Source organism: Gopherus flavomarginatus, chromosome 6 (assembly GCF_025201925.1).
Source record: "Gopherus flavomarginatus isolate rGopFla2 chromosome 6, rGopFla2.mat.asm, whole genome shotgun sequence".
Taxonomy (NCBI): domain Eukaryota; kingdom Metazoa; phylum Chordata; order Testudines; family Testudinidae; genus Gopherus; species Gopherus flavomarginatus.
This window is the reverse complement of record NC_066622.1, coordinates 118039096-118057576: the sequence shown is the minus strand read 5'-3', so window position 1 is coordinate 118057576 and position 18481 is coordinate 118039096. Positions and strand designations below refer to the sequence as shown.

At 44.2% G+C, this 18481-nt stretch overlaps 1 protein-coding gene across 2 annotated transcripts in view; it reads left to right on the top strand.

The window, feature by feature from the left end:
* Positions 1–18481, top strand: part of FANK1 (fibronectin type III and ankyrin repeat domains 1) — a 71054-nt gene that overhangs the window by 22264 nt on the left and 30309 nt on the right. For both annotated transcript variants that reach the window (XM_050959628.1, XM_050959627.1), the window contains exons 2-3: positions 13714–13891; positions 17061–17185. In XM_050959628.1, the coding sequence (XP_050815585.1) occupies positions 13714–13891; positions 17061–17185 (303 nt within the window). The remainder of the gene's footprint in view (positions 1–13713; positions 13892–17060; positions 17186–18481) is intronic.

Genomic DNA, 18481 nt, shown 5'->3' with positions numbered 1-18481 from the left:
GGTTGAAGTGTTCTCCTACTGGTTTTTGAATGTTATGATTCCTGATGTCAGATGTGTCCATTTATTCTTTTGTGTAGAGACTGTCCAGTTTGGCCAATGTACATGGCAGAGGGGCATTGCTGGCACACGATGGCATATATCACACTGGTAGACGTGCAGGTGAATGAGCCCTTGATGGTGTGGCTGATGTGATTAGATCCTGTTATGGTGTCACTTGAATAGATATGTGGACCAGGGCTGGCTTTAGGCCAATTCCCCCAAATTGGGCCCCACCCTAAAGAAAAGCACCTAACTTAGGTGCCTTTTTAATATTTACTCACCCAGCAGTGCTCCAGGTCTTCGGCGGCAGGTTCTTCACTCGCTCCAGGTCTTCGGCACAGACCCGGAGTGCCACCAGGTGAGTCATCCCTGCTGGGGCCCCGTCGAAACTATTCGAATCGTACTCCGCTCTTCCTGAAGCCGGCCTTGATGTGGATAGAAGTGGCATCGGGCTTTGTTGCAAGGATAGGTTCCTGGGTTAGTGTTTTTGTTTTGTGTTGTGTGGTTGCTGGTGAGTATTTGCTTCAGGTTGGGAGAGCTGTCTGTAAGTGAGGACAGGCGTGTTTCCCAAGATCTGGGAGAGTGAGGGGTCATCTTTCAGGATAGGTTGTAGATCTTTGATGTGCTGGAGAGGTTTTAGTTGGGAGCTGAAGATGACGGCTAGTGGCATTCTGTTATTTTCTGTGTTGGGCCTGTCTTGTAGTAGGTGACTTCTGGGTACCCTTCTGGCTCTGTCAATCTGTTTTTTCACTTCAGCAGATGGGTATTGTAGTTTTAAGAATGCTTGACAGAGATCTTATAGGTGTTTGTCTCTCTCTGAGGGATTGGAGCAAATGTGGTTGTATCTTAGAGCTTGGCTGTAGACAATGGATTATGTGGTGTGTCCTGGATGGAAGCTAGAGGCATGTAGGTAAGTATAGCAGTCAGTAGGTTTCCGGTATAGGGTGGTGTTTATGTGACGATTACTTATTAGCACAGTAGTGCCCAGGAAATGGACTGCTTGTGTGGATTGGTCTAGGCTGAGGTTGGTGGTGAGATGGAAATTGTTGAAATCATGGTGGAATTCCTCAAGGGCTTCTTTTTCATGGGTCCAGATGATGAAGATGTCACCAATGCAGTGCAAGTAGAGTAGGGGCGTTTGGGGATGAGAGCTAAGGAAGCATTGTTCTAAGTCAGCCATAAAAATGTTGGCATAATATGGGGCCATGCAGATACCCATAGCAGTGCCACTGACTTGAAGTTATATATTGTCTCCAAATGTGAAATAGTTGTGGGTGAGGACAAAGTCGCAAAGTTCAGCCACCAGGTTTGGCATGCAACTAGTTCACAAAACTGGGGGGTGTTGGGGAAATTCAGGGGGTGTGTAGGGAAATGACTGGGGCCAGGGGCCCCTGCAGGGCCCAGGGCCTGGTGCAAATTGTCCCACTTGACCCCCGCCCCTGGCTGCCCTGGAGCTCATAGCCCCCCTCCCCCCTTACCTTGCCAGCGGCCGCTCAAAGCAGCAGGACTTGGGAACTGAACTGCACAGCTGCTGGTGGCTTGGCACGCTGCGGCTGTGTGTGTGGGGTAGGGGGGAGAGGGGGAGGGCCAAGGGGAGTCATCCTCATAGGGCCAGGTCCTGGGGCAAATTTCCCCACTTCCTCTCCCCCCACATCCCCCAGTGGCCTTGAAGCTCACAGCTCCCCCCACCCACCTTGCTGGCGACCGCTCAAAGTGGCAAGACTCAGGAGCTGAGCTGCCGGCTGCTTGGCACGCTGCGCCTGGGCGGGAGTAGGGAAGGGGCCGGGAGCCTTGCACCCCCCCTGCCCAGCTGGGACTCCTGGGAGCTCAGGTGGGGGATAGGACAGTCCCACCCATCCGCCACTTAACAGGCAGTTCTACACCAGCATCAAATTTTAACAACCAGTTCTTGCGAACCGGTGGGAACCAGCTCCAGCTCACCACTGTGTGTGTGTGTGTGTGTGTGTGTGTGTGTGTGTGTGTGTGTGTGTGTGTGTGTGTGTAAAAATGAAATGTGGAAGAGGAATCTTTTTAGAAATGAATTAAAATCTTCCACAGAGTATAAAAAGGAATTATGAGAAAAGTACAGTAACTCTGCACTTAATGTTGTCCCGGTTAACGTTATTACGTTGCTGATCTATTAGGGAACAAGCTCGTTTAAAGTTGCGCAATGCTCCCTTATAACGTTGTTTGCCTGCTTTGTCCATTGCTTGCAGGATTCTCTGGAAAAGCAGCTCCTCCTTGTGGAGATTAAAACTGGGGAATGGGGGGCCGGCAGCCCTCCCATCAGCTCCCTTAAATTCCCTGTAAGGTATGTGGCTTGGCAGCTGCCCAGCAGCAGTTCAGGTGGTCCTCCCTACATTGCCATGCTGCTCCTGCCCTTCCCTCTGCCTTGGAGCTGTTCCTGGGAGCTTCCTGCTTGCTGGGGGAGGAGGGGAGAGAGGTGCTGATATCAGGATGTCCCCTTGCTCCTGCAAACCCGCTTGGTACTCCCTCTCCACAAAGCAGAGCAGTGGGACAGGGATCAGGGACAGAAAGGAGGGAGCTGGCTGGAAGCTGTTGCTTCCTATCTGAACTGGCTAGTCTGCTTAAAAGGGCAACATACTTGAGTGGGATCAGCGTATTTAAAGGGGCAATGCACGTCTGTCTCTCTCTCATGCACTCACCCCTCAGCACTTTGGAAAGTCAGCATTTGTACAGCTGTGCATGTGCTGTCAGGAGGAGAGAGTGGTGCCCTCCTGCTGGATAGTGTGTTCTCCTCATCTTCTGTTTTTCTAGGGAAGAGTTTGCAGCTACTGCCCTGCATCTATTGTGCTTCCTGCCTCAGTCCATGCTGCTTGTAGAGTGAGAGGCTACATTGACAACAGTGTGTTAACCCTTGGGGGCTTAGCCGAGTGCTAGTTCATCATTTAGCAGCAAGCTTTCCCTGGGAAATATTCCATCCTTCCTCCACCTCCTCAACCAAGCTTCACAATCATTCATTGCCATGTACAATATTAAACTGTTTGTTAAAAATTGTTTAAAATGTGTACTGTATATGTATATAATTTTTGTCTGGCGAAAAAAAAATCCCTGGAACCTAACCCGCTCTATTTATATTAATTCTTATGGGGAAATTGGATTAGCTTAACATTGTTTCACATAAAGTCACATGTTTCAGGGAAATAACTACAACATTAAGTGACGAGTTACTGTATTTTGCAATATTGTCCTGATTTTGACCCAAGAATTTATGGTAGCAGAGAGGTTATATAAGAATCTCTAAAAACTGATTGTACTTCATTTCTTCCCTCATACCTGCTAACTTTCATGAGCTGAAGGGTGTCTGTCCTTCTGTCATTTCCACCTGCTACAGGCCTTCTTTCCAACTTCCTCCCAATTGCTCTTGTCCACACGGTGCTTCAAAGCTCTGCACAGACCAAGGCTGATCATGGTATCATCACATGTATTGAGTCTGAGTTTTAAGCTCCGTAACTATCCCTGAGTAAAGTGAGAAGCATCTCATGAATTGGTTATCTGAGAAGGAATGTGGATCAGGGGACCATTCCTTGGGAAAAGGAACCATCAACTGTTCCTCACTAGTGATGGCCCTGCGAGGTTGAGCCAGGGGTAATGTTGGTGTTTGATGTGGTCCACTCCAATGGGGTGTTAGGAGCAGCCCCACTACCACAATCAAACTATTTGGAGGATCCTCACACTTGAGCTCAGAAGCATCTCGTGCCCTTTCCCTGTCTTGCTCTTGAACTTGAAAGTCATTTTGACATAGCAGGAATCATAGTTGGTACCGGGATCAGTACCTTTCCCACAGAAGAGACATGGGAGCCTGGCCTAGTTCTTTCTGGCAGTCAGTGCAGTATCCTTATGCACAGTGACCTCCATGGAATCCCTGGGAAGTCCTTTGTAGGGCAGTCGAAGTCATTCCTGAGGATTCCACTGATCCCAGCTACATCTTCCTCCTCATCACCAGATGACACAATGAAACCCAAGTCCTTGTCTCCATTACCAAAAGACTTCAGGTCATATCGTTGTCTGTTCTGGCACATGGCATCAGCCTGAGGTATTAAGGCTGAGTTTCTACAGGAGAAGACCCATAAATTAGTGGATATCCTCCAGTTATTGGCTCCTGGGGAAGTTGCTTTCACTATAAATGAAGCAATACTAGAACTTGCTAAATCTCTATGGAATACCCCAGCTTTGTTAAAGCCTACAACAAAGTGTACTATGTGCCAGTGCAGGATTTTGAATCTTTTTTTCTCTCATCCAACTCCAAATTCCCTGGTTGTGACAGTGGCAAATGAGTGAGCAAGACAGGGAAGATATAAATCTGCGCCTAAAGAAAAGGATTTCAGAAGGCTAGATTTAATGGGAAGAAAGGTCTACTCAATTTCCTCCTTGCAGATGTGCATTGCAAGCCAGCAAGCTCTGTTATTGAAATAGGATTTTGTGAACTGGATGCCATGTCGCATCTTACACGGGAGTTAGGTTCTAAAGTCACTGCGTAAGAGGAAAATCGTGTATTGTGAAAATTACCATAAACTACAATATATGCTAGAACAGGGGTGTCATGGTATAATTCCCCACTCTGAACCTTAGCGTCCAAAAGATGGGGTACCAGCATGAATTCCTCTAAGCTTAATTACCAGCTTAGAACCTGTAGCGCTGCCACCAACCAGGAATTCCAGTGCCTGGTACATTCTGGTCCCCCCAAGACCTTGCCTGGGGAACCCCAAGACCCAGACCCTCTGGATCTTACCACAAGGAAAGTAAACCCTTTCCCTCTCCGAGGCTTCCCCTCCCTGGGTTACCCTGGAAGATCACTGTGATTCAAACTTCTTGAATCTTAAACAGAGAGGAAAATGCACCTTCCCCCCCTCCTTCTCTCTCCCCCTCGCAGACTCTCCCTGAGAGAGAGAGTAATCCTAACCCAGAGAGAAATTAGCCTCTCTCTCCCCCTTCCCTCCTTTCTCTCCACCAATTCCCTGGTGAATCCAGACCCTGTCCCCTGGGGTCTCACACCAGAATAAAAAAAAATCAGGTTCTTAAACAAGAAACTTTTAATTAAAGAGAAAAAAACAGTAAAAATTATCTTTGTAAATTTAAAATGGAATAGGTACAGGGTCTTTCAGCTATAGACACTGGGAATACCCTCCCAGCCTAAGTATGTAAGTACAAAGTAAAATCCTTTCAGCAAAATACAAATTTGAACTCCTTCCAGCCAAATACACCTTTGCAAATAAAGAAAACAAACATAAGCCTAACTCGCTTTGTCTACCTAGTACTCACGATTCTGAACTTATAAGAGCCTGTATCAGGGAGACTGGAGAGAAACCTGGTTGCACGTCTGGTCCCTCTGAACCCCTAGAGTGAACAACAACCAAAAACTAACAGCACACACAAAAACTTCCTTCCCTCAAGATTTGAAAGTATCCTGTCCCCCTGATTGGTCCTCTGGTCAGGTGACAGCCAGGCTCACTAGTCTTGTTAACTCTTTACAGGCAAAAGAGATATCAAGTACTTCTGTTCTATTAACTCTTCCTTATCTGTTTATGACATGCCCCCCAAATCGCTGACAGTGTGGGACCCCTCTGGCAGTGATTTTTTCCTAGAACTTAGAATAAACAGATTAATAAACACATACACCTTTACCTATACTACTAATTATGTAAAACTACAAGATTCTTTACATTGTAAGGACAATTTTTAACCAGTTGATTCTGGGAAATTTTCATGGGAGAGTGCATTAACTCCTTGATCTGTTGCCGCTGCAGACATTCCCGGGTTGTGGAGAAGTTCACCTTTTCCACGCCACCATCACTTTACCCTTCATCGTAGACACTGTCAGGCCACTCAGCATCATCTCCTCCCTGGGCTGTAAACTGACAAACCTGCAAGTCTCTGGAATAAAAGGGCTTGAGAGAATTAACGTGGTACACTCTGGGTTTTAGGGAGGAATTGGGAAATGCTATGAGGTAGTTAACAGCTCCCAGGCGCCCTTGGACCGTGAATGGCCCTTCCCATGATGCTTCCATCTTATGGGCCTGTTGCGCCTTCAAGACCATAACCTGGTCTCCTACCTTGAAGGAACGCTCTCTGGTATGTCTATCATACCGGGCCTTTTGCTCTTTTTGAGCATCCTTTAGGTTTTCTTTAGCGAGGGCCAAAGAGTGTCGGAGGGTGTTTTGTAGGTTGCTTACAAAGTCCAGAATGTTAGTTCCTGGAGAGGGTGTAAACTCCTCCCATTGCTGCTTCACCAACTGTAATGACCCTTTAACCTCGTGGCCATACACAAGCTCAAACGGTGAAAACCCTAAACTGGGATGTGGTACAGCCCTATAGGCAAAGAGCAACTGCTGCAACACTAGGTCCCAGTCGTTGGAGTGTTCATTCACGAATTTACGTATGATGGCCCCCAAAGTTCCATTAAACCTTTCCACCAGGCCATTGGTTTGATGGTGGTACGGGGTGGCAACTAAGTGATTCACCCCATGAGTCTCCCACAGTTCTTTCATGGTCCCGGCCCTGAAATTAGTCCCTGAATCCGTAAGGATGTCGGAGGGCCAACCTACCCTGGTAAAAATGTCTGTTAGGACCTGGCACACAGTTTTAGCTCTGGTGTTGCCTAGAGCTACTTCTTCTGGCCATCGGGTAGCAAGGTCCACAAAAGTCAGTATGTACTGCTTTCCTCTGGGGGTCTTTTTTGGGAAAGTACCCAGAATATCCACAGCTACTCGCTGAAATGGGACCTCTATTACGGGGAGTGGCTGGAGAGGGGCCTTGACCTGGTCTTGGGGCTTTCCCACTTTTTGGCACACCTCACAAAACCGGACATACTTGGCAACATCCTTGCCCATTCACTCCCAGTGGAAGGACTTCCCCAACCTGTCTTTCGTTCTGTTCACCCCAGCATGGCCACTGGGATGATTATGGGCTAAGCTTAAGAGCTTCCCCCCGGTACTTAGTTGGAACCACCAACTATTTTTGTGGATGCCAGTCTTCCCGGTGTCCATCAGAAAGAGTCTCCTTATATAAAAGCCCTTGTTTTATAACAAACTGGGATCGGTTAGAAGAGCTGAGAGGCAGTTGGGTGCTCTATGCCGCCGCCCAAGCTTTCTGAAGGCTATCATCTGCTTCCTGCTCAGTCTGGAACTGTTTCATGGAGATTGGAGACACCAGTTCTTCCTTAGACTGTGGACTTGGGCTTGGCCCTTCGGGAAGCGATGTAGGTGATGAGGTTGTTTCCGTGGCTGGTGAACCGCTCCCTGCTGGTGCACCAGGTGGTATTTCAGGCTCCGGTTGAGCCTCTTGCTTGTCTGCTGCTTCTGCCAGTTCAGGCTCGCTGGCGCTCTCTGGCGTTGGGGTTGAAGATGCATTTGCAACCGCTGGCGTCAGTGCTGGCAATAGTTCTGGTGCTGGTTGCGTTTCCAGGTCTGGGTCTGGGACTGGATGTACTGTGGCTGTTGCAGTCATTGGCAGGGGATCCGGGTCCACTACCTCTGTCTGGATCTCTGCTAACACAGACGGGGCCCCAGTGGACGGCTCAGGAACACGGATGGGTCTGGAAGCTTGCCTGGCTTGGCTGCGTGTAACCATTCCCACTTTCTTGGCCTACTTTACCTGGTTGGCCAAGTCTTCCCCCAGTAGCATGGGGATGTGATAATTGTCGTAGACTGCAAAAGTCCACATTCCTGACCAGCCTTTGTATTGGACAAGCAGTTTAGCTGTAGGCAAGTCTACAGCTTGTGACATGAAGGGGTAAATTGTCACTTGGGCCTTTGGGTTGATGAATTTGGGGTCCACTAAGGATTGGTGTATAGCTGACACTTGTGCCCCCGTGTCTCTCCACGCGATAACCTTCTTTCCGCCCACTCTCAAAATTTCCCTTCGCTCTGAGGGTATTTGAGAGGCATCTGGGCCTGGGGATCTTTGAAGTGATGGAAATATAATGAACTGCACTCGGTTGGGGTTCTTGGGGCGGTTGGCCTTTATATGTCCCAGTTCATTACACTTGAAGCATCGCCCAGCTGACTGGTCACTGGGCCGAGGTGGGTTACTGGAGATTGGTGAGGTGAGAGAATAGGGAGTTGGCGGCTTTCCCTGGGTTGTAGGTGGGGTCTTGGGTTGCCCTCGGTTATAGGGTTTATCGTTGGTGTGACCCTTGTGATATTCGCTCCCCTTGATAGTAGCTTTTTTCTTTTCTGCCACTTCCACCCATTTGGCTCCAATCTCCCCCGCCTCAGTTACCGTTTTGGGCTTCCCCTCTAGGATGTACCTTTCTATTTCTTCAGGAACACCCTCTAAGAACTGCTCCAATTGTATTAGGAGGTGCATGTTGTCCAGAGATTTAACATTGGCTCCTGATATCCAGGCATTATAATTCTTTCCAATGTGATAGGCGTGTCTGGTGAATGACACATCTAGTTTCCACCTTAGGGCTCTGAACCTCCGACGGGCATGCTCAGGTGTTAGCCCCATTCTGATTCTGGCCTTGGTTTGAAAAAGTTTATAATCGTTCATGTGTTCCTTAGGCATTTTAGCCGCCACCTCTGCTAGGGGTCCACTGAGCAGTGGCCTCAGCTCTATCATGTACTGGTCTTCAGAGATGCTGTACCCATGGCAGGTCCTTTCAAAATTTTCTAGGAAAGCCTCAGTGTCATCACCTGCCTTGTAGGTGGGAAATTTCCTGGGATGTGGAACAACAACTGGCGAAGGATTGTTGGGGTGGCTGTGTTATTCTGCTTAGCCTGCACTAATTCTAGTTCATGCTTTCTCTCTCTTCCCTCTCTCTTTCCCTGTATTCCCTCTCTTTTTTCCTTATCTCCAGCTCTCTCCTGTGGGCAACCTCTTTTTCTCTTTCTCTCAGCTCCATCTCTTTTTCTCTCAGTTCTATCTCTTTTTTTGTTTTATTTCTAGTTCTTTTTGTTTCTTTTCCATGTCTCGCTTGTGGTCTGCGTCTTCAATTTTGTGCCTCTGCATCCAGTTTTGCCTGTTTCTGTTTCAGGGTGTCCTTGGTAATCATGGTTTCTGCTTTCTTGTGTTGGGGTGCTCTCTGGTGTTTACTGTCTGAAATGCTGCTTTTCTGTTGCCTTCTTCGGGTTGCTTAGCAACAGAGTCTTTCTTTTAACTCCTTCTACCTAGCTATTCCCGACAGAGTTAGAAAGAAAAAAAAACATTCATTTGCAAATGTGTTTTGCTGGTGTATGGTGACTCACAGCTGGAGTCTCTTTGTTTAACAAAAGACCATTGTTAAACTCTAATGCCTTTGCCTTCAGAGTACTCAGAAGGGAGAGACCAAAAAAAACTTGCAGACCTTTGCTTTTAAAAGCAAATCTCCTCTAGCCTGCTTTGCACAGAGCTAGCAGGGAAAGAGAGAGAAAAAATCCTACTGGCTTTTGCTTCTAAACCCAAACCTCTCAGTCTGCCTGCAGATAGCTAGCAGGGAGAGAAATAAAAACCTCACTGGCTTTTTGACTTCTATCTATCTTTCTATCTATCTATCTATCTATCCCACACGCTGCACACCATGTCATGGTATATTTCCCCACTCTAAACCTTAGCGTCCAAAAGATGGTTTACCAGCATGAATTCCTCTAAGCTTAATTACCAGCTTAGAACCTGTAGCACTGCCACCAACCAGGAATTCCAGTGCCTGGTACACTCTGGTCCCCCCAAGACCTTGCCTGGGGAACCCCAAGACCCAGACCCTCTGGATCTTACCACAAGGAAAGTAAACCCTTTCCCTAATGTTGCCTCTCCGAGGCTTTCCCTCCCTGGGAAACATAAGCCTAACTCGCCTTATTTACCTAGTACTCACTATTCTGGACATATAAGAGCTTGTATCGGAGAGATTGGAGAGAAACCTGGTTGCACGTCTGGTCCCAAAAACTAACAGCACACACACAAACTTCCCTCTCTCAAGATTTGAAAGTATCCTGTCCCCTAATTGGTCCTCTGGTCAGGTGACAGCCAGGCTCACTGGTCTTGTTAGCCCTTTACAGGCAAAAGAGATATGAAGTGCTTCTGTTCTATTAACTCTTATTTATCTGTTTATGACTGTGGAAAAAACTGTTACACCCTGGGACTTACTCTGCATAAGAGAGACTTGAATTTTAAGAGTAATGCATGTGAAAATCTCTTTATTGTAATGAAATCCTTTTTGCAGTCTTAATTATGGAGAAACTATTTGTCTGTTCATAATGGTATTATTGAAAATATTCTAAGAAAACCTCATGCTGAAATTGTTGAGTTCATTGTACATTTATAATTGTTAGCATATTAATATTTTTGCTAGGAACAATTTCCATATAGCTGGGCCCTGAACTACTGGAGGGTCAAGTGCATATTCTGGTGAATGCAAGTTTTAAAAATAAAAATATTTTGTCATTTAAAACTTCAAAACCAATACAGTTTTCTTAAAGAGCTGCTCTCCTACCAGAAATCCACTATATCTTACACTCAATGTATGTAGACTTTTGATATTGTCTCAGTATGTGTTGTTTCATCACAGTGGTGTACTGCTGGCACTACAGACTTTGCCATTCATATAACACATGTAAAACTATTGATAGGAGAACTTCAAAAGTTCTAAGATAAAGTGAACATTCGAAAATGTGAATCTGAATCCATAGATTCTCACTAATATTTTGTGATCTTCTCCCACAAAATCACCTTTCCCCGTTTAGGCTGTAACTCACTGGGGGAAAAAATCTAGCAACCTGCTATCCTATCTAGTGTGATTGCGGCAGGCAATAACTTTGCTCCCTCATTTTGGCAACCTTATGGGGGCACTAATCCTCTCCTCCGTTTCCCAAATTATCCCTCAGTATAGTTTTTCCCTCTTTCCACTCTTCTGCCACCTTTGCTGGGTACCCTTTTATTTTTACCTGTCACTAGTATAAGGTTCATCTTCTCTCCCAGCTTCTCACCCTCCTCCCCTCTCTGAGTCTTCTTGTCCTCTTTCCGCCTCTACATGGGGTTTAACAGTTCCCTCTTTTCTCCCATTTCCCTGAGGAATCTCATTGTTGTTCTCCACATTGTGGGATACGTGATAGGATTACAATACCGTTAATGTGGAGGCTAGCTGAAGCTGCTGCTGTTTGTAGCTGCCTCTGGCTTATGGAAAGCAATGAGGAGGGCAATGAAATTATACCTGGAATTCTCTGGTTGCTTAGCAGCTCTGGAGCAGTGACTGCTGGTAGTTAGAGGCAAGGACTTGAACCAGTTTTAATTGTATTTTTAGTCTCTGGTACCAGGTTCTTACCTCTCAGATGTCCCTCATTTCAAGGGATGTCACTCATTTTAGATCCAGGGTCACCTTAGATCTGCACAAATTTAGTGTCCCTTCATCTTTATTTTTGGAAATTATCTACATCAAAACCAAATAATTATGAAACAGGTGGTAGTCATTTACACTAAAGGAATGAATCCCACATAATTTTTAAGTTTCCTGCATAAATAATGTTTGTGTACCTTTGGTTCTTTGCTATATATTGCTTCCTACAGTTGGGCCAGGTTGAGATGTATGACTGAGGGTATGTCTATACTACCTCCCAGATCAGCAGCCAGCGGTCAATCCAGCAGGGGTCGATTTATCGCGTCTAGACTAGACACGATAAATTGACCCCCGAGCGCTCTCCGTCAACAACTGTACTCCACCAGGCTGAGAGGCACAGGCAGAGTCGATGCGGGAACATCAGCAGTCGACTCACCACAGTGAAGACACCGCAGTGATTAGATCTAAGTACGATGACATCAGCTATGTTATTCATGTAGCTGAAGTTGCGTAATTTAGATCGATTCCCCCCCCCCCCCAAATGTAGACTAGAGATAAGATAGTCTCAGGCCCCCACCTCTTCCACCCCCTCTCTCCTGCACCTAGTGTCTCTTCAGGACAAGAACCTACCTTTACACAGTTGAAAAACTCAAAACTTGAGAAAAAAATGGTATTGGTTTATTCAGCAGTTGCTTACTCATAGTGCTGAAGAGATGATTGACATTGTGATGTTAGCAGACCAAGTCTTGCCAAAGAGTATTCAGGTGAATTCACTTTAGTATAGATCAAAGTAACTGTTAAATGTATAAGAGTGTATTTGGTGTTTAAACTACATGAAAACTAATGGATCTTACAGGTATTATTTTACTTGTGTGTCATGATATAATGTAATAGCAAACATCTACATTGTAAAGGTCCCTGTAACTGAATAAATCATCAGACAAGAAAGAAGCCTTATGAAATGCAAATGAAAAACTTTAACAGAAAAAAGGCTAATTTCAAAGCAAGTGGCCATGGTGTGTGATGAGTGAAGGTCAGAGGCTCAAAGTGCTTTCCTCACTCACTGTCATCAAATGAAAAGCCCATGTTGGTAGAGACACTGTCAACTTGCTTTCTGTAAAAAAAAATTTAAATATGGATTCGAGGAAAAATCCTGCATCTCTGGACTGTTTGTATTCTAACAAGTCAGAGAAACTGAATGAGAAGACAGAGATTCCTAGAGTTATTCTGGGTAGCCCTGAAATATTTTTTTTGGAGACCAGCAGTTTATTACATCACTGCCACCATTTGGAATTACAAACTGTGACTCACCTTTATGTATGTATTTTATCTGCTTTAACCTCTCAATAACGCTCACTTCCTTTTCTTAGTTAATAAACCTTCATTTAGTTTACTGCAGAATTGGCTACCTGCCTTGTCTTTTGTGTAAGATCCGAGGTAAGTGATTGGTCTCTTGAGACTGGGAGCAACCTGATGTGTTGTGATTTTTGGTATAAGTAAACTTTTATCACGAAGTTCAGTTTGCTTGGCAAGATAGACTGGAGAGTCTGTGACTCCATGGTAAGACTGGTGTAGCGACCCACGAGTTCACATTTGTTACTGGTTTGATGAAATACCACCGGCTTGGGATGTCTACCCTGTTTTCTAACAGTCTGCCCTGAGATAGGCATTCACAGTTGTGAGCCACTGCCGATAGCATGAGACACGTCATCCCTTGAACATTTAATAAACAATGTGAAATAGTCAGTTTGCATTCCTTAGACTATATGTGTAAAGGATGTTTAATATAATGAGACTTTCACTGATTAGTTTAAATGAGTATAGTGTTAACTAACTGTATGTAACTTCTGAAATCTTAGCCTAATTCATTGATTATTATGTTTTTATTCCTAGACTTTTTTGTTTTGTGACTTGGGACACTTGACTATTGATAAACTATAACACTATAGGCTTTCTAAAATGTGTTCCAAAGCTTGTGGCATCTTGGATATTGTAGAGAACTCTCCGTCTTGAGTTTCTTTTTATGTACAAATTGTAGTGTACTTAAAACACAGTCCGTACACACTTCAAACTACATATATGTCCACTGCACCAACTCAGCATTATGTTTTTTAAGTCATCTTTGCACAATAATTATGTATTATTTCCTTGTCAAGTGGTGAGTTAAAATATGATCTTACTTGCAAGATAAAGGAATGCAAAAAATTTAAGAGTGTTCTCCTCTATACATGAGTGTGTACTCTTGGGTAAATCTGATATACGTCAAAAATATTTGAAAAATGCAAGATCTTAATCAAAATAGGAATAACAAAACTAATCAATGAACACCTAAAATGCAGTTTCGCACATATGAAGATCTTTTTATATTCTTTGTTACAGAAATAATATTTTGAAATATTTTTTAGGAAAACATACTATCCCCAAACCACATCCTCCAGTTGTAGGTGAGGTGACCCACCACAACATTCAGCTCTCTTGGGATTTGGAAAATACAGCACAAAGAAAAGGACCTCAAGAGCAATGGCTAAAGATTTCAATTGAAGAAGAGGACCCCAAATTACATACCTATGGTACCATTTATACGTAGGTGCAATATTAATGAAGTTTTATCTTAAGTTATGACTTGCAAAGCATTTTGAAGATGAAAAGAGATGAAGAAATGCTAAATATTTATTATGATGGCAATGTTGTTTTTGTTATGTTCTGAAAACTATTACATTTTTCATTCAATTTTTAAAATCTGATTTCTTTTGAAATAAATTACTTAATAGAAGCACAATTTTTGAGGTAGTACCACGTATTACCTATAATTGTTGTAAAAAAAAGAGTATGTTGTTACTCTGTTCCACCTTGCTTGATCATGAGGGGTGCATACCTGAAGCAACTGAGTAACACCTACATGGCTGTTAATTTCCATTCACTTCCCTTGGTCACAATTAGTGATTGTCCCCTTAACTGCTATATATGGCTGTCAGTATGTTAGGTGAAGTTGAGAGACAATGGTTGAAATTCTGGCCACTCATGAAGTCAATGGCAAAACTCCCGTTGGCTTCACTGGGGCCAGAATTTCACATTGTGTGTGTGTGTGTGAGGTGTGGATTCTGCTTGGCTGACAGATAGCTGAAAAGAAAACTGTCTACCATGCAACCTGCTGGCTGACAGTCCAAAGTGGTACAATCATCTGGGAGAAGATGGCCAGTTCCCATGAGAATATATTTAATATTATTAGGGATGACCTCTCTTTTTTCTTTCCATGGGTTATGGTCTGTATAGGCAAAATGTGGGAGAGAGGGCCACTAGTCATCCCCCCCCCCCCCACAAAGTGGCTTTATTCCCTACTCCCACAAAATGAGCACTGAGTCCCTTTATTACCCTTCCACATTGTGCCTAACTTGAATAATGATTAGTTAGCAAAGTGCAGAACTTGGCTCTATAGGAGTAAGGAGCTAAGATGATGCTAAGAGTGCTTAGGGATGTTAGGGTTAGAGGGCAGAGGCTGTAGGATCTGCTCCTTCCCTTCCCTATTGCTCATGTCTGATTATAAACAGGCACCAACATAAAATCTGTAAGATGAGCAGCTTGTTTGTAAAGCAGTCCATGGATTGATGTTGTATGCTGTTCTTCACAGTACAACCTGCCTTCCCCTAAAGCCTCAGGAGATCAAACTTCTTAAGACTAGTCACCTCTTGCATTGCACTGTATGGCATGCTGCACTGACTCTAGATTCTTCAGTAACGCATAATATGGTTCCCAGTATTTAGAAAACCTTACAGTGTAAGATTTGTCACTAGGTGGCAGAATTAGACTGTATTAATACTGACCTTTTATGCTCTGCCAAAGCAGTTTTTCACATTTCATATATTTTAAAATTAAAATGTTTTTAAGATGCTGGGTTTTGGAAAAAAAATTCTGATAAATATAGCATTTTTAGAAGCAGAAATTTTGCATCTTGGATGCAATAGGTGTCAAAGGGCAAACTCTATAGAATTCTTGTAAATAATTAATTAACCCTTTCACTTTGTATTTGTTATGTAAAATAAACTTATTAGACCCCTGCTTCTTTCCCCCATTGGGGTATTCCTGCTGCAAAATGTATTTAACCCATAAATGACAACAAAACAATATATTCAGCACCTGGTTTATAAAGATGCTCTCAAATCTGTGCCTAATTTTCAGGTATAGTTGCAGCAATTGCATGCACAGATTAGTATAGGCAAATGTCTGTTTATGCTTCTAAGGGGCAGTTTCCATTTGAAAATATCTAATTTACATGCTCACTTAACCTTAAATGAGTGTATAAATTAGGCTTTTGTCAACATGGGAAAGTTTTACTAGTTATATTGATATAGTTATATAGGTACAGTAACTCTTCACTTACTGTTGTAGTTATGTTCCTGAAAAATGCAACTTTAAGTGAAACGATGTTAAATGAAACCCATTTTCCCATAAGATTTAATGTAAATGCAGGGGATTAGGTTCCAAGGAAATTTTTTGGGGGCAGAGAAAAGGCGTTATATACTCTACAGCACTGTACTGTACTGTGATGAGGAGGTGTCCCTGGCTTATCCCACACAGGCACAGCCCACTGCAGACAATAAGGCAGGCAAGGATGCTAGGAAGCACCTTGCACAGCAGCAGCTCCCCCACCCCCAGAAGAACAGGTGCTGACTTTGCCGGGGACTGCTCCAGGCCTGCCTCTTCTCGTCCCCGCTCCACCCCAGGCCTACCTCTTCCCACCCTCAGTCCACCTCCTCCCCGGAACACGCTGCATCCCTGCTCCTCTCAGCACTTCCCTGCTGCCAAACAACTGTTTGGCAGCACTTAGGACTTTCTGGGAGGGAGGGGGAGGAATGGAGATGCGACGCTTCCCCGCTCCTCCCCCTCCCACCAGTGGTGGATTTAGAGTTAGTGGGGTCCTGTGCTCAGCTTCATTTTTGCCCCCCCCATGGGGGGAGCATTCTCTCTTATCCCCTCCCCCTCATCCCTCGTTTTTCATTTTTTTCCTCCATTCTCCTCCTGGGGCTCAGGGCTGGAAGTACGGAGTCTGGGAGGGAGTTAGGGTATGGGAGGGCGCTCAGAGTGGGGTGCGGGAGACAGCTCAGGGCTGGGGCAGGCAGGAGGTGCAGAGCACTTACCTGGGGTAGCTCCTGTTTGGTGCAGAGGGTGTGCAGGTGGCTTGGTGCAGTGCGGCACCGCCCCCATGGTTGCGAGTCTGGGAGCTGCGATTCTGGGAGTTGCCCCCGGCAGGCAGGGCCACCCGGAACGCAGGGGCTTTAGGGGCTGCAAGGTTCTGGGCTAAGGGAGCTACGAGATCCTGGCCTGCAGCTTCTCTCCAGCCGGCTTTGAAGGGGAAAGTACCGCTTCTCTCCAGCTGCTGGCTGCGCGGCTGCCCTGCTCTTTCTGAGTCCTCCAGTCCATGCTTGCAGGGCCGCATTTTGAAAGGGGCTTTAGAGCTGTAGGCCTGGGGCCCCCATAGCCCAGGGCCCTGCAGCCCCTAAAGCCTCTGCATTCCTGGTGGTCCTGCCTGCCGGGGGGGAGGGGCAGCTTCCCCACTTGCTCGCTCTCTTCCTGTCCCAATGTAGACACAGCTGTAAGGTCTAGATCCTGTAGATAGATCAGCGTGGGAGCAGTGGTTTAAAATTGTATGTACATTTTTGCTTGAGCAGTTATGCATCAGGACATTATGCTTAAATGTTGTTTGCCAAAATGTTTGAAAAATACTATATGAATTATTATATAAGAGATTTTTTAGGGGATATGCTAGACAACATGTCATAGAAGGTCTTCAGCCAAGAACAACCTACAGATTTCGACTAAAGGTCACTGGTTCTACAGGGGAGTGTTCTTATAGTCCAGCTGTCTCAGTATCCACTACAAGTAAGTACAGACTTTAATTTATTATAAGGTGACAAAAATTACAAAATTCCTTACTATTTTTTTAAAAACTGATATAAAATAGCTGTTGAATTGAAGACTGTAGTTCGGAATTCACAAACATTGAAATGTATATTGGAAACATAAATATATTGCATATGTTTATTACTTATTCTAAGAGTTATATGAGTTCTGAGTCACCTACAAACTGTTTAGTTCTGTATTCTCTAAAATAGTAGTTTAATTTTTCAAAATATAGTGTGCTATTTCAATTTCCTCTTCATGTTACTCAGACCCCAAGTGTTGGAGTAGAAAATAGGCCAGGAGTGTTACTAGTTCCATCAAATGCTACTGTGGTTTCTTTTTTTACTCACTTCACTTGAATTCAAAACTAGGCTTATTCTCAAACTGAAATAAAGGTCTTTCCCATAAAGAGGAAGAACAGAAAAAATATCTGAGTCTGTCAGCCACAGGTTTCAAGAAAGGCTAGAGAATGTCTCTGTGCCACAGAGAGTGGGACTCTGTGGTTTGGATTGTCTCACTGGGGAGTAGCACAAGGGAAAGAATCAGAAATACTTTAATCAGTGAAAGATATCTTCCGAATTTGAGTGACCGAGACAGGGCTGTAAGTGGTGGAATATATATCCCTTGTGAATAAAAATATTCCTAATAACACATTTTTCATGTTTTCTGGCCTATTCTATTTCATATAATTTACTTAGAATTTTTTTTTGAGAATGTTAGTTTTCTTTATTTTTGTGTGTGTCCAGGAATCATATCTGTGTATTGTGTGCTCTGAACAAATTGTGTTTCTGCTGTCATTCTAAAAGTTAAAGCTGAAGAGGTATAATTTACTGCTTAGCAGAAGAGACCAACTGCAAGATGTGATTCTTGAACATAGAAAAGCAAAGGGAGATGCAGTATTACCAACCTCAAGTGTTCAACAATCATGAGTTAGGCCCCCAAAATCATGAAATTGGCTTAATCATTAAAAATAATAAATGTTGGGTTCATAGTCTTTTAAGTCACATTTTAGTCATGTTTTCAGGCTTTTGTCTGCAACCTGCATGATTGCCATTGGTCTTGTTATGCCTGTGTGTTTGTCTGCTAGATTAAAGAGCCATCTATCAACATTCTGTTCCCCATGTAGGTACTTATATACTGATCATACACTCGCATCTCATTGTTTAGCAGTCACAGTCATGTAATCTTCATGTGGTAAATTTACTGCAGTACTCTGGCACTGCCAATGAACCAACATTGCCTAATTTTGCATTTCTGTGGTAAATGTGACACAAT